At 36.2% G+C, this 15,068-nt stretch overlaps 1 protein-coding gene across 11 annotated transcripts in view; it reads left to right on the forward strand.

The window, feature by feature from the left end:
* The window catches only part of PUM2 (pumilio RNA binding family member 2), a 92,110-nt gene extending 83,603 nt beyond the window's left edge, over positions 1–8,507 (forward strand). For all 11 annotated transcript variants that reach the window (XM_049696354.1, XM_049696355.1, XM_049696356.1 and 8 more), the window contains 5 exons: positions 1,481–1,618; positions 2,619–2,744; positions 2,971–3,092; positions 3,655–3,847; positions 5,506–8,507. In XM_049696354.1, coding sequence (XP_049552311.1) covers positions 1,481–1,618; positions 2,619–2,744; positions 2,971–3,092; positions 3,655–3,847; positions 5,506–5,637 — 711 coding nt within the window. In that variant the 3' untranslated portion in view covers positions 5,638–8,507. The remainder of the gene's footprint in view (positions 1–1,480; positions 1,619–2,618; positions 2,745–2,970; positions 3,093–3,654; positions 3,848–5,505) is intronic.
* The last annotated feature ends 6,561 nt before the right edge of the window (positions 8,508–15,068 follow it).

Genomic DNA, 15,068 nt, shown 5'->3' on the forward strand with positions numbered 1-15,068 from the left:
GTAGTCGTGGCATGCGGGCTCCATATTTGTGTCTGGTGGGCTCTAGAGCGCAGGCTCCATAGTTGTGGCGCACAGGCTTAGTTGCTCCATGGCATGTGGGATCTTCCCGGACCAGGGATCAAACCCGTGTCCCCTGCATTGGCAGGTGGATTCTTAACCTCTGCGCCACCAGGGAAGTCCCTGGGTGAGAGAAATTTTAAATATGAATACCGGGAATTCCCTAGTGGTCCAGTGGTTAGGGCTCTGCACTTCCACTGCGGAGGACATGGGTTCGATCCCTGGTCAGGGAACTAAAACCCTGCATGCTGCACGGCGCAGCCAAAAAAAAAAAATGTGAATATGTTTACACTAGGTGTACTCCATTTCTTCACAATACTATTTCCTGTGGCACTAAAAAGGCACGCAGGTTATTGTGTGGCTACCTATATTTTCCCCTAAGGATTAAGATGTTTATTGAATGAAGTCTTACAAACTTATGAGAAAAATACTAAGATTGTTAGTTAAAAGAAAATGCACTTAGTAAATAAACCTTACTGTAAATAAGTTTAACCTTATTAGTAATCAAATATAAAATTGAAAGGTGTCATTTTTGCCCATTAAATGAGCAAAAATCTAAAATCTCCTGAGAATCTGTCCCTGAAGAAGGTATCAAATGATAAAGGAAAGTTATATTGAGTCAGGTTCTTATTTTGTTTTTTGGCCACACCAAGCTGGGATCTTATTTCCCCGACCAGGGATCAAACACAGGCCCCAGCAGTGGAAGCTCAGAGTCCTAACGCCTCGACTGCCAAGGAATTCCCTGAATCAAGTTCTTTGTTATAAGATTATTAAAAAGAAGAGTAAAAGTGCTCAACAATAATTTCTTCTCATAATTGAGATATTACGTGAAAATCACATAGCCCATCAGTGCTCACTCAGCTCCTTACTCTTTTCCGGTCACTTGATAAACTCAAGGAGCCATCAAAAATAATTACTTGGGGGAATTCCCTGGCAGTCCAGTAGTTAGGACTCCTCGCTTCCACTGCAGGGGGCACAGGTTCAATCCCTGGTCGGGGAACTAAGATCCCGCATGCTGTGTGGCACAGCCAAAAAATGATAATAATAATTATTATTTGGGGGAAGGGGTATGCTAAGTGGATAAAAAAACGTAGAATTCTAAAATCATTATCTTAGTTGTCAGCTGAGAAAGATAAGTGGAAGGTGTACACAGTGAAGATAGTAGTATATAGCAAATTGAGTACCACTAAGTTATATTTCAGCAGGTATCATTTACATTATAATCCTGTAAAATGTTTTAGTAATTCTCACCTTCAGTGGCTTCTGCTTATTACACTTTGGGGGATGGGGTGGGAATTTTAAACTTTGACGTATAAAAAATTGCAAACAAATTTTTGAGTATACTTTTGTTCCTATCTCAGTACTTTTATGTAAAATTCTTCTATGCTGTTTGGTGAGGTAATTTAAATGTCTTCTCTTGCAGAGTGAAATGGTAAAGGAGCTAGATGGTCATGTACTGAAATGTGTGAAAGATCAAAATGGAAACCATGTTGTACAAAAATGTATTGAATGTGTTCAACCACAGTCACTACAGTTCATCATTGATGCTTTCAAAGGACAAGTAAGATTGATTTTGGGCTTCTAATTAGTTAGAATTTGAGTGTTAATTGACATGTTTTTTATAAATCAAAAGATAATACCCAGTACTTTCATACAAAAATAGGAGATAAATACTGAATGTGCATTAATTTCTGCCTCTTTTATAGAGTGAGTCAATAGATAGCTTCATTTTTTGCAGCTGAAAAATGTAGAAATATGAGTTTAATTTATATTACTCTAAGAAGTAAAGAAAGACAACTACTGTTAGAATTGTAAACCCAACCGTGTTTTCCAAATTTTCTGGGAGAGGGAGAGGAGGGAAGAAGACTTAGGACTGTATAATAAAAGGCAAAATAAATATCAGTTAGTAATTAATAACATAATAATTAATAGCTTCTAATTACAACATGCACTACCCCTACTGCACAATCCATTCCTTGTCATTATTACATGCCTTCCATCTTCTGATTAGGTTCCTTTTGATCAAAATATCCGTTAGTGAACTTATGGTTACCAGCAGTGGGCGAAGGGATAGTTAGGGAGCGTGGGATTGACATGTACACACTGCTGTATATCAAATGGATAACCAACGAGGACCTACTGTATAACGCAGGGAACTCTGCTTAATGTTATGTGGCAGCGTGGATAGGAGGGGAGTTTGGGGGAGAATGGATACATGTATATGTATGGCTGAATCGCTTTGCTGTGTACCTGAAAGTATTACAACATTGTTAATCGGCTATACTCCAATATAAAACAAAAAGTTTTTTAAAAATCAGTATAAAAACAAACAAAAACAAACAAAAAGTTTTTTAAAAATCAGTATAAAAACAAACAAAAAGGATGTCCATTAGCTCCTAAATTCAGTACCCTGCTTCCCAGCCTTTGTCACATGACAGTTGGCATATTATCAATAAATGTGAATTCCCCATTCTATTTTAAATTAATTCAGCATGTTATCAAAAACCTGTCCTTCCAAAAATGTCACAAAATGGAAATTTATTTCTTCTAATTGTTTTAAGGTGTTTGTACTTTCAACTCATCCTTATGGCTGCAGAGTAATCCAGCGCATCCTAGAGCACTGCACTGCAGAACAGACCTTACCTATCTTAGAAGAACTTCACCAACATACAGAGCAGTTGGTACAGGTATAAACTCCCTAATATTTTGAAATGTTTATATATTTTTGAAAATATTCTGATTTTTTAAAAAGGAAATATAATTTATTGTTAACACATTATAGAAAGACTCAGTGAGACAAAACCTGTGGTATTCTCCTGATTGTACTGTTGGATTTTTAGAAAATTGATGAATATCTTTTTAAAGAATTACCATTATTCTTAAGGAAAGTAATTTTTTAATATCTGCACTTAGGATCAGTATGGCAATTATGTTATTCAGCATGTACTGGAACATGGTCGACCTGAAGACAAGAGCAAAATTGTTTCTGAAATCAGAGGAAAGGTCTTAGCCCTGAGTCAACACAAATTTGCCAGGTACTGCGTTATTTTCTAATTCCAGGGGTCAAGTCTTTCAACTCTCTGGCTTTTATTAGTAAGCACAGAAATGCATATAGAATATAGCGTTGGAATATAGTCTTTTTTAGTAGAGGCAAAAGGTACATAATAGAATGTTGCTTTTGTTCTTATAGAATTTACACGACAAATTGGTTTGCCCTCATATATTCCATTTTTGAAATCTGTATTTGGAAAATTATTTCTCCCCAAGATGTGTAAATAAATGCAAATCTAATTTATTTAGTGCATGTTCATGAAAGCCTTAGACCTTATTAATGATCTACTCCCCCCCCTTGAATTACAGTTTTATTTATTATTTAATTATAATTTTGAGGCCTGTAATTAAACTTACAGATATCCAATATGGGTTCTTCTATGATATTAATTTCTGTTTTGAAAGTAACTGTAAGAGAATTACAAGAGAATCCTATTTTGACTCTTCTGTCTTCCAGTGTGTTGAGCAGGTACTTTCAAAAACCAAGGAAATTTTTCTATTAAATATAACAAAATAACTTTTTGTGTATGTCCTTTAAATTTTTAGCAATGTAGTAGAAAAGTGTGTTACTCATGCCTCCCGTGCTGAGAGAGCATTACTGATTGATGAAGTTTGCTGCCAGAATGATGGTCCTCACAGTGCCTTATACACCATGATGAAGGACCAGTATGCCAACTATGTAGTTCAGAAGATGATTGATATGGCTGAACCTGCTCAGAGAAAGATAATCATGCACAAGGTAATACAGTTTGTAGCACTTAAAATAGATGATTCAATTTGTGTGACTTCAGGCTACTCATTTAACTTCCCTAGGCTTTAATTTCCTCAGAATTGTTACAACTGCAGAAAAAAAATTTTTTTTTTTTACATCTTTATTGGGGTATAATTGCTTTACAATGGTGTGTTAGTTTCTGCTTTATAACAAAGTGAATCAGTTATACATATACGTATGATCCCATATCTCTTCCCTCTTGCGTCTCCCACCCTCCCTATCCCACCCCTCTAGGTGGTCACAAAGCACCGAGCTGATCTCCCTGTGCTATGCGGCTGCTTCTCACTAGCTATCTATTTTACGTTTGGTAGTGTATATATGTCCATGCCTCTCTCTCGCTTTGTCACAGCTCACCCTTCCCCCTCCCCATATCCTCAAGTCCAGAAAAACATTTAAAATCAGTGGGAAACCGTTGGCAGATGTAGGTATGGAATACCCCTTTATTAAATTCTTAAGGTAATCAACTCAGTAAAATCACATTCATTTCTCATCTATTTACCTACCGTTAGTTAGCATTGTTTTTCCCTTCACCGTCTTATTTAGGTATATTTGATTTGCTATAATACATTGGCTGAACATTGATTTTAAAATCTGATTAGATTTTCTCACTAACCTAGTAAATTTTCTTAAAGAGAAAATTTATATCGGTTTGATTTTTTTTAATCAATTAAGCTGTTTTCTCTCTCTGTCCTGCTAGAATCAAATGATTCTTTAAGAAATCATTAATTTCCACAGGAAAACTTACTGTTAAAAAGAACACTGGTAGTATTTTTGCCCTCTTGATTTTCTGTGTTTTTAAAAATTTAGTATTTCTGCTTAAGAATATATAACTATAACATTTTTTTCAGTCTTATTTTTAACAACTACATTATTTAATCAATATCATATTTAGGGCATTTTGATTATTTAATAACTTCTTAGCAGTGTTTATATAAACAACTTTGCATAATTAAGTGTTTTTGTAAGGTAAATCCCTAGATGTGGAATTGCTGGCACAGAGTATGTGAACATGTTACATTTTAGTAGATTTCTGCCAAGTAGCTCTCCAGAAATCTTGTACAAGTTTGCAGATCTATCTAGTATTTGAGAAGAGTGCCTGTTTTACTGTTATCTCATCAATACCAGTTATTATTTATAAAATCTTTGCCAGTCTGGATGGAAAGATAATGATATGATTCTTCTCATTTGCATTTTTAAAACAATTAAGGAGATACTGAACGTGTTAAATGTATTAGCTATCACACGTCTGATTGCTTGTTCATGTCTTTTGCTCCATTTTGTATTGAATTTTTGTCCAGTTGCTTAGAGTTACAGAATTTTGCCCTCGTAAACCTTAGAATATAATAGCTCATTAGTGATACTTCTCTGCTATGTTTGGAGCCCCTCTCCTGTTTGCATGTGTAGTAGTTTATAGGAATAGTGGTTTGTTTATTCACTGAACAATTTTGAGAGTAGAAGTTGGGAGAGATTGAGTGGAACAGAACTGCTTTTGCAAACAACTTTCTTTGGATTTGAATTTTAAAATTTCAATTATTCTTCCAAATCACCCAAATTTGGGGGCACTTTTTTAAGGAATCAGAAACTAAAATAACTTAGATTTCCTAAGCAGATCATTTATTTTTCAGATTCGACCTCACATTACTACTTTGCGCAAATACACATATGGGAAGCATATACTGGCCAAGTTGGAAAAATATTATTTGAAAAATAGCCCAGATCTAGGGCCTATTGGAGGACCACCAAATGGAATGCTGTAAAGGAAAAAGAGAAGATGATGTAACCATGTGAGAGGAACGTTTCTTTTGTGAATTATCAAAACACAACTCAACTATGAATCTTCAAATTTTTTTTAAAGTGAAACTATTTATTGACTTTATTCATCCATTTGTAAATTTTTAAGGTTCTTGTGTATATTTGGGGGTGGGGGGTGGTGAATTATAAATTATATTCAGCCCTGAGTGGAGACCTATCAGATTGGATTGCTGGCAAAGCACAGAATGCCTGTATATGATGTAACTGTATCAAAAAATGCTGTCACATATTTTGTAAATTTTTACCTTGTAAAGTCACAAAAATAGTTTTTAAAGGAAAAAGTACAGTATTCTTTTAATAAACTGGCTTGCAGTCTGGTAGGTCTACGGACCCCATAGCACAACAGGTTTATAGAAATGTATATAGAAATATAGTCCTTATGGGTTTTTTTTTTTTTGTCCTTTGTGTGAAGCCTTTTATAACAGATTAACAGTCAACTGCATAAATATTATTAATATTTTTAAAAGAAAGTTAAGTTGTATTTTGGTAATTCACAAACTATCATGCAAATAAAAACTCGGCAAGTAAGACAAGAATTAAATGATTTGAAATGAACTTACATTATTTACAGTAGATGTGGTTTTAATACAAATACTGCCCCAAAATGTCTCTGGCAATGTACAGAAGTATTGTATATACTTACATATGTAATTGTTGTAAGAGGTAGAAAAAACAAAATCATGGTGACACTTCCATCCAGTTAAGTACGCTAAACGAAAAGTTAAGTTCCATTTTAACTTTTCAGTTTGGTTTGCGATGAGAAAGAGTGGAGATTTGTATATTGTTTTGCTTATAGAATTACAAGGACATGTTGAAAAAGTGTTGAGATTTATTTTGCTTTTTCATAGTAGATTCAGAAAGTAGGAACAAGATAGAGGTGAAAAGGGGCCACTGAAAAGTGAATTTGATAGCTCAACATTTAAGCATGATTACATATTCAGATAGCTTTTTTTGCTTCCTATAAATATATGCATTGTGTGTGTGTAGTAATAGATGTAAGTTTACACTTTGAAAGCAAATCTTGTTTCAATGTTTATTATAAAAAGCCTTGCTAATTTAGTAATGATGTTTTCTTTGGTTGTACAGGTGTACATTTGTAAACCTTAATGCTGTAAATGGAATTTGTTTTATCTCTTTGGGAAACATTTGCATTTTAGTGTACATTTATGTCCCTGCCCTCTGACCTGGCATATAGTGTTGTATAATGTAAATTTATTTCTCCAAATCAAGAGTGATTTTTTTAAAATTTTTTATCTTTATATGGTTTCAGAAGTATGAACCAGCTTTCTTTTTATTATTGTGAAAAACATTTTGTTTTATAACATAGTTGTTGACTCTGTTAATATGGACATGCTAGGATTTGGATCACTTTCAAGAAGTCAGGGTATTGTGCATAATAGAAAGTATTGGACTGAGATATTTGGTTACCATGGAGGCCAATGCTTTTTCCATCTTATTAAATGTGATGTGACTTTTTTCTTTGTACAGAAGAGTACTGTATTTTTGAATAGCCTACTCCCAAGTAATAGCAAATCTGTATGATAACATTTTTTCTCTGGACATAAGACATAACAGTAACATGATGTACATTTACAAGCGGCCTTATGTACATTTCCCAACAATCTTTTTAAGGCAAAATTGTGACCATATGTGTATAATTAAAATCGTTTTTAATCCTTTGCCTATGAAAATATTTTGGAAAAAAAAACTTGCTTTGTATATTCAGTTTCTGAAAGATAAAGAAAGTGCTTTGTATTTTGTTGAAGTCAGTATTTTGTATAAAACTTTTATGTTGACCCACTTATGTTTAAAGCTAAAAACTAATGAACCATGCTGTCTCTTTCAATTGAACATGTAAGGGATTTTTTTATTAGAAGTCTGCAGAAGAAAAGCAATCTTCTGAGCACAATATTAAATATAAAGGTTTTTTCACATAGCTGTTCATATCATGAACCTAAGAATAATGGCATGAAGTTTGGGGTGCCAGGCATACTTTTTCATGTTTGATGTTGAGTTATTCTAGTTTTCTAATAACCCAACATTTCGTGTTGAGGCCATAAAATTTAACCACTTGTCAGTGTCACGGTCCCTTCTCATAGTCACACTAGTTCATCAGCATGTCCCAGGCACAGTAACAGAGCTTTTTTCCCTCCATACAGAACTGCTCTCTGCCACTCTTCCCCACTTTGTTTTGCCAGCCTCAGAATGTCTTGGACCTGTGTTGAACTTTTGTTCCCAGTATCAGCTCATGGTTTCAGGATCAAAGTTGTCCTTGTTGCAGATTGGTGGTGACTTTCCTGGATTTGCACAGTTGAATTCCCGGTTTTCCTTTATCCTTATCTTCTGTTCACACAGGCAAATTATTTCTGCAAATTTAGAAAGTCCTAGAGAATGGCACATTGGGAAACTGAACAGTTGTCTTGGGTTCCTGATGTTCCCATGTATCCCAGTGTTGACAACCAATCTTCCCAGTATTTTAGGGTTTATTGTATTTTCTAGAAATTTTGCAGTCTGATATTTTTGGTGCCCACCTCTCTAATTCCACCTTTTAATAAATTGGCGTGGAGTTTTGGTATAATCTGAAAATGACATTTCAGAATAAACTTAATTAGGCAGAACCACTTAGGCTTTGCTCTTGGGTGTCTTGATATGGATTGTTTCTGGACCAGTTTGTCTTAAGTCCTGGCTCTTATTGGTTCATATGAAATAATGTTATCTTCACTTCTTTGTATATTATGTATAAATTAGAAAATGAAAAATGTGTGAATAACATTGTATGAAATAAATCTGGTCTTGTGTTTTTCTCTAGATAAAATACCCCTCTGTACCTCAATTACAGTTCCATTGACCATTCAGATTTACTCTGATTGAAGGAAAACAAAAATATCTTTATCACATGGATGCTAGTCTAGGGCCACTGATGATTACACTGATGGTATTAATTCTGTCTTTTAATATTCATAATCTAATTACATAGCGTGATTACACACCTCATATGATGAAACTTTAAGCCTGTTTCCTTACTGATAAAATGATACTGATAAAATGATGGTTTTTGAGGATCAAATTAAATCACATATCTTTACCCACACGTGTTTGTTTCCTTTCCACATGCACTTCAGGAGACTAAGTACAGTTTGGGTTCAGGCACGGATTTAAAGTTAACCTCACTGTTTACAAACCTTGTGAACTTGGGTGTGTTAGCCTCAGAGCCTTCATCTTTACTATGAGATGGAACTATTTTTAAATCCATGGTTTTAAGAATTGAGAATATATATAAAAAGATACCTAGAACCTAATTCTCAACCGCTGCTAATACTGTTTCCATTTTCCTGTCCCTTCTATAGCTAATTTTTTTAAATCTATACAGATAATTCAGTGGAATCCAAAATGGTGATCTTATAAAACTAAATGGGAAAAGGAGTTTTCATCATACACATTGTTTATCCTCCATTTTAATTTTATCCTGGTTTCCTTCTATTACAAACTGAAAGTCCCTCTGGAGTTGTTTACTTGTGCCGCTTGCAGTGATGAAATTAAGGATCCTAAAAAGGAAATAAATGTCATGTCCTCCCACCCTAGCTTATCAACTTCAAAAAAGTAGTTTCCTCAAGTGACCTGGGTAGTGTTCTATAATATTTGCCCTAATGACAGTGGTTTCTCAGAAGGGGGTGGGCAAGTAGGGGAGGAAGGCAGAGGAAGCCCTGAGGAGCAGCATTCAGTGTCTGCCTTACCCATCTAACTTGAAAGGACTGGATTAACATATGTGATGGAATTTGGATGCTACAGACATTTAGTAAATTCATCTCTAGACAGAGGTGAGAAGGAATAGTGCCCACTTGGAAGAGGCTGCAGTGGGCCTCTGGAAGGCACTGCTGAGGGAAAAGGAGTGGGTCAGGCCTAGGTTGGGCCCTGAGGCGTGTGGTCTGTGTGGTAACCCTTTAGGCCTTTAAGTTATCTATCTGCACAGTAGGAATAATATCCTGACTTCCCACAGAACCTCAGATCTGAGAGTACTTTTGATGCTAAGAACCTTACAACTACAGGATGGATCCTGTGGGAAGCTCAAAATTAAGTTGAATATTTGTTGAACTTTATTACCTCCACATCCTGTAGATAATTTCTTGTTTATGTTCCAGTCATACAACTTTCTTTTCTAAATATTTACCAGGAACTTAAATGAAATAGCTCTGTACTCTATTTGATAGTTTAAGAAAGAAATTGGCTACCTTAAGATTCAAATTTTCCTGGGCATTAGCATGTCATGGTTCAGTTTGGATTCTGGAACTAGACTGCCCAGGTTCCTTTAGTTTTACATTGTTAGGCAAGCACTTTCATCTTTTAAGCTTTAATTTCCTCATGTGTAGGCAAGGGAAGAAATTGTGAGGATTAAATGAAAATATGTGTGACATGCAGGGGCAGTGAGTACTCAGTGCCTCCTGTTACAGTTAACTTTTGAAAAGGGGTTTTTTGTTTTTAATTTGCCTACATACAGCCTCAAAACATTTGGCTTGGAGCTCATGTTTCTGCAAATGAGCTCTCGATTCAAGCTGCAGGTAAATCACTAAGTAGGAAAACTACTGAAGATATGAGTAAGGAACTTTACAGCATTTTAATTCTTTTTCTTTGTACAGTTAGTCTTTTTTTCTTGGTACTAATATAGGTAACAGTAGCTTTGCCCTGATGTGTATGGCTGCCAGGATGGAGGCAATGCGAGGAAATCAAAGGCAATGTGGTGGGAAAATCTCTCACAAACACACACACCTAGGAAAGCATATTACAGGCTCAGAAGCCACTGAGGTTTTTGGTCTCTGCCATTCCTCACAGCCATCCCTTGCATCATTTTCACTGAGTAGTTTGGGAGCCCTTGGTTCTGGGATTATGCTTCAGTAAAAAGAGTGGTCTGCCAATATATTGATTTCTTTTTTTATTTTATTTATTTATTAATTTTTGGCTGTGTTGTGTCTTCGTTGCTGCATGCGGGCTTTCTCTAGTTGCAGCGAGCGGGGGCTACTCTTCATTGCCATGCGCAGGCCTCTCACTGCGGTGGCTTTTCTTGTTACGCAGCACGGGCTCTAGGTGCGCGGGCTTCAGTAGCTGTGGCTTGAAGGCTCTAGAGCGCAGGCTCAGTAGTTGTGGCTCACGGGCTCTAGAGCGCAGGCTCAGTAGTTGTGGTGCACGGGCTTAGTTGCTCCGCGGCATGTGGGATCTTCCTGGACCAGGGCTCAAACCCGTGTCCCCTGCATTGGCAGGCAGATTCTCAACCACTGCGCCACCAGGGAAGCCCTATATTGATGTTTTGCTGAGTGTAAGATTAAAGAGTCGCCTTGGATATTTTATGGGTATCTGCTTGCTTTGAGAGGTGAGCTCTAGTGATAGCCAAGTGAGGAAAAGCGTTCTGTATGGGTCCATCCGACTGATGTGACTTGAAGCCACAGTAACACTCCTCAGTAATTTCTGCCAACTTGGCTTATTATAGCAAGGGAAGCATTTAATTGAGACAGATAATGCCTGTTGGCCTTCTAAATCAATCCCTCTGGCATCTGCCTGCACAACAATGTTAAGACAAGCTGAAGTCTCCTCAGAGTAGGTATTTAGAAATCAGAAACCCAGAGGGTCTCACCCAACTCCTGATACCACTCACAGAATTCAGCCTGAGTCGGCCCGATAACTCCTCATGCACATGGCCGTCTGACTTCCTAGGCAAGACAAGGGCTGCTTGAGAAGATTGTGATTTTTCCCACCTCAGCAGACATTTTAGGAGCAGTGCTGGTGCCCGTGCAGTTGAGTAGGAGATTCCCTTCAAGTTCAGGACCAGGTCTTTATTGTGTATCCAGAACCTAGGTCACGGCCAGACAGGGCTTATGGAAAGAATGGTAAACAGTGGAGAAGAATACACCACCATGGATCTATTCCATGATCAAGTAAGATCATGCTGAGAAAACATGTCCCATTTATTGTTTGGAAAGAGAGTAAGCCTGAGAAAAAATTAGTTTCTATCTCAGTAGCTTTAAATCTAGACGGAAATCAAGATTTCAAAGATAAATACTGGTGAAAAGCACAGCACTGGATGCAGTGCCTTGGGCTGGTAAGGGGAAGGAGAGGTGAATAGACTTACACTAGGATGAGTAGGAGGGCCTGGGAGGTTGGGGTTGAGGCTGTGGCATCAGCTACCATGTTTTCTTACAGTTGTATTTGATGAGCACCTCAAAGAATGAGGTCCTTGAAGCAATGCTGTGGTTAACAATAGGAAATCGTCATAAATTCTTGAGCAGGGAGTGACAAGTGCAGTGCTGGAAAGGATCCACCTACATGATGGGCAAAGCATCAGAAGTAGGGAGAAACTGGAGGGAGGGTGAAGTTAGCTCTGTGAGTTACAGAGCTAAAGAATTCCCATTACAACTGCCAACTCCCATCTCTCGCCTCAGTCTCACCCAGGCCTTTCATGAGAAGGAGCCTTGAAAAGTCAAGGGGTCTCAACATCTGGTGGAACCATCTTACACCAAAGGTTAGGAGGAAAGCATGTGGGTCACCCAGAGGAGAGGAGGGATGTTTGGGAGCCCTCCCTGCCCCTACTTCTTTGAAGCTCAGTTCTGAAATCATACAGGGCACATTCATTGAATGGAATGCAGTAGGATTCACTGAATAGAATTTAAAAAGGAGGCTGAAAGTATATCTTAGAAATATATCTATTACTAGAAATATATCTTAGGAATCTTTGAAATACTGTTCATTTTTAATAACTCCTAGGTAAAAGACCTAATCTAATCTGGAATAAACTATTTGGGCTAACTTCAAAATTAATTACAGTGAGAGTGCTATGCAAAACCTGGGGGACTCGAGCCAAAGCCTATTCAGAGAAAATGCTTAGCAAAAAAGTCTGAAGATAATTTAATAATTTAGTAAAATAAAATAATTACCAAAAAAATAAGTGGAAGGAATTAATAATAAACCCCACATAAAAGAACAGAGTCAGTTAAAAACAAGAATGAATTAGACATGCTTTTGGCAAATTTGAGTTATGAAAAAAGATGGAAGATGCAAACAGTAATCAGATATAAAATTATTTTTTTAATTATAGGAGACCATTTATATTAAAAGTCTACCTGTAAATTAAAAATCAAATGAAATGGATAATTCTCTAGGGCAATATAAAGTTCAAGAATTGATTCAAGAGAAAGACAAATATTATATGATACCACTTATATGTAGAATCTAAAACATAATGCAAATGAATTGAGATACAAAACAGACATAGGAAACAAACTTATGGTTACCAAAGGGGAAAGGGAGCAGGGGAGGGATAAATTAGGAATATGGGATTAACAGATACAAAGTACTATGCATAAAATAGATAAGCAATAAGGATTTACTGTATAGCACAGGAAACAGTATCTTGTAATAACCTATAATGGGAAAGAATCTGAAATATATATGTATGTATATGTGTATATGTGTGTGTATATATATACATATATATATATCTGAATCACTTTGCTAACTAACACAATATTGTAAATCAACTATACTTCAATAAAAAAAAGAATTGATTCAAGAAGAGTAGAAAATTTGAACAGACCAATAATCATAAAAGAAATTAAGGTAGTCAAAAGAACAAAGTTGAAGGAAGGTCTCACATGTCCTGATTTCAAAACTTTTTATAAAGCTACAGCAATCAAAAAACAGTGTTTGGATGTTAACTAGAATTATTGTGGTGATCATTTTGCAATACATACAAATACCATATCATTATGTTGTACACCTGAAACTAATATGTCAATTATATCTTAAAAAATCAAAACAAGACAAAACAAACAGAAACAGTGTGGGACTAGCATAAAGACAAACATATAAACCAACAGAATAGAAGAGAGAGTGCAGAAATAAACCCTCACGTATATGGTCAAATTCAACACGAGTGCCAAGAACGTTCAATAGAGGAAAGAACAGTCTTTTCAACAAATGGTGCTGGGAAAACATGATATCCTCATGCTAAATAATGAAGTTGGACCTTACCTTACAGCATGTACAAAAATTAACTCAACATGGATTAAAGAACTAAATGCAAGACCTAAAACTATAAAACTCCTAGAAGAAAACATGGGAAAAGCTTCATGACATTGGATTTGGCAATGATTCCTTGCATGTAATGCCATAAGTACATGCAACAAAAGCAAAAGTAGTTAAATGGGACTGTATCAAACTTTAAAATGCCTGCCTCAAAGGGAACAATCAGCAGAGTGAAAAAGCAACCTACAGGATGGGAGAAAATATTTGCAAGCCATGTATCTGATAAGGGGTTAATATCCAAGATACATGGGACTTCCCTGGCGGTCCAGTGGTTAAGACTTTGCCTTCCAATGCAGGGGCTGCGGGTTCCATCCCTGGTCGGGGAGCTAAGATCCCACCTGCCTCTTGGCCAAAAAAACCAAAGCATAAAACAGAAGCAATGTTGTAACAAATTCAATAAAGACTTTAAAAATGGTGCACATCAAAAAAAATCTTAAAAATATATATAGAGAGAGAGAGAGAACTACAACTCAAGAAGAAAAAACACAACCCTATTAAAAAATGGGTAAAGGACATGAAGAAACATTTCTCCAAAGATGATATACAAATGGCCAACAAGCATATGAAAAAATACTCAACATCACTAACCATTAGGTAACTGCAAATCAAAACCACAATGAGATATTACCCCTTGCCCATTAGAATGGCTATTATCAAGCAGAAAATAGCAAGTGTTAGTGAGGATATACAAAAACTGGAGCCCTGTGCACTGCTGTTGGGACTGTAAAATGGTGCAGCTGCTATGGAAAACAGTATGGCGGTTCCTCAAAAAATTAAAGATAGAATTACCATATGATCCAGCAATCCCACTTCTGGGTATATATCCAAAAGAAAGTAGGATCTCAAAGAGGTATTTGCACACCCATGTTTATAGCAGCATTATTCACAATAGCCAAAACGCAGAAACAATCCAAGTGTCCATTGATGGATGAATGGATAAAAAAATGTGGTATATACCTACAATGGAATATTATTCAGCCTTAATAAAGAAGGAAATTTTGACACAAGCTACAACATGAATAAACCTTGAGGACATTATGCTAAGTGAAATAGCTAGTCACAAAAAGACATGCCGTATGATTCCACTTAAATGAGGAATTTTAAATAGTTAAATTCATAGAAACAGAATAGTGGTTGCCAGGAACTGGGGGGGTGAGGGGGAAATGGAGAGTCGCTGTTAAATGAATATAGAATTTTAGTTTTGCAAGATGAAAAAGTTCTAGAGATCTGTTGCACAACAATGTGAGTATACTTAACACTACTGAGCTGTACACTTAAAAATGTTTAAGAAGGAAGGAAAGAAAGA

This window comes from Orcinus orca, chromosome 13 (genome assembly GCF_937001465.1).
Source record: "Orcinus orca chromosome 13, mOrcOrc1.1, whole genome shotgun sequence".
Classification (NCBI taxonomy): Eukaryota; Metazoa; Chordata; class Mammalia; order Artiodactyla; family Delphinidae; genus Orcinus; species Orcinus orca.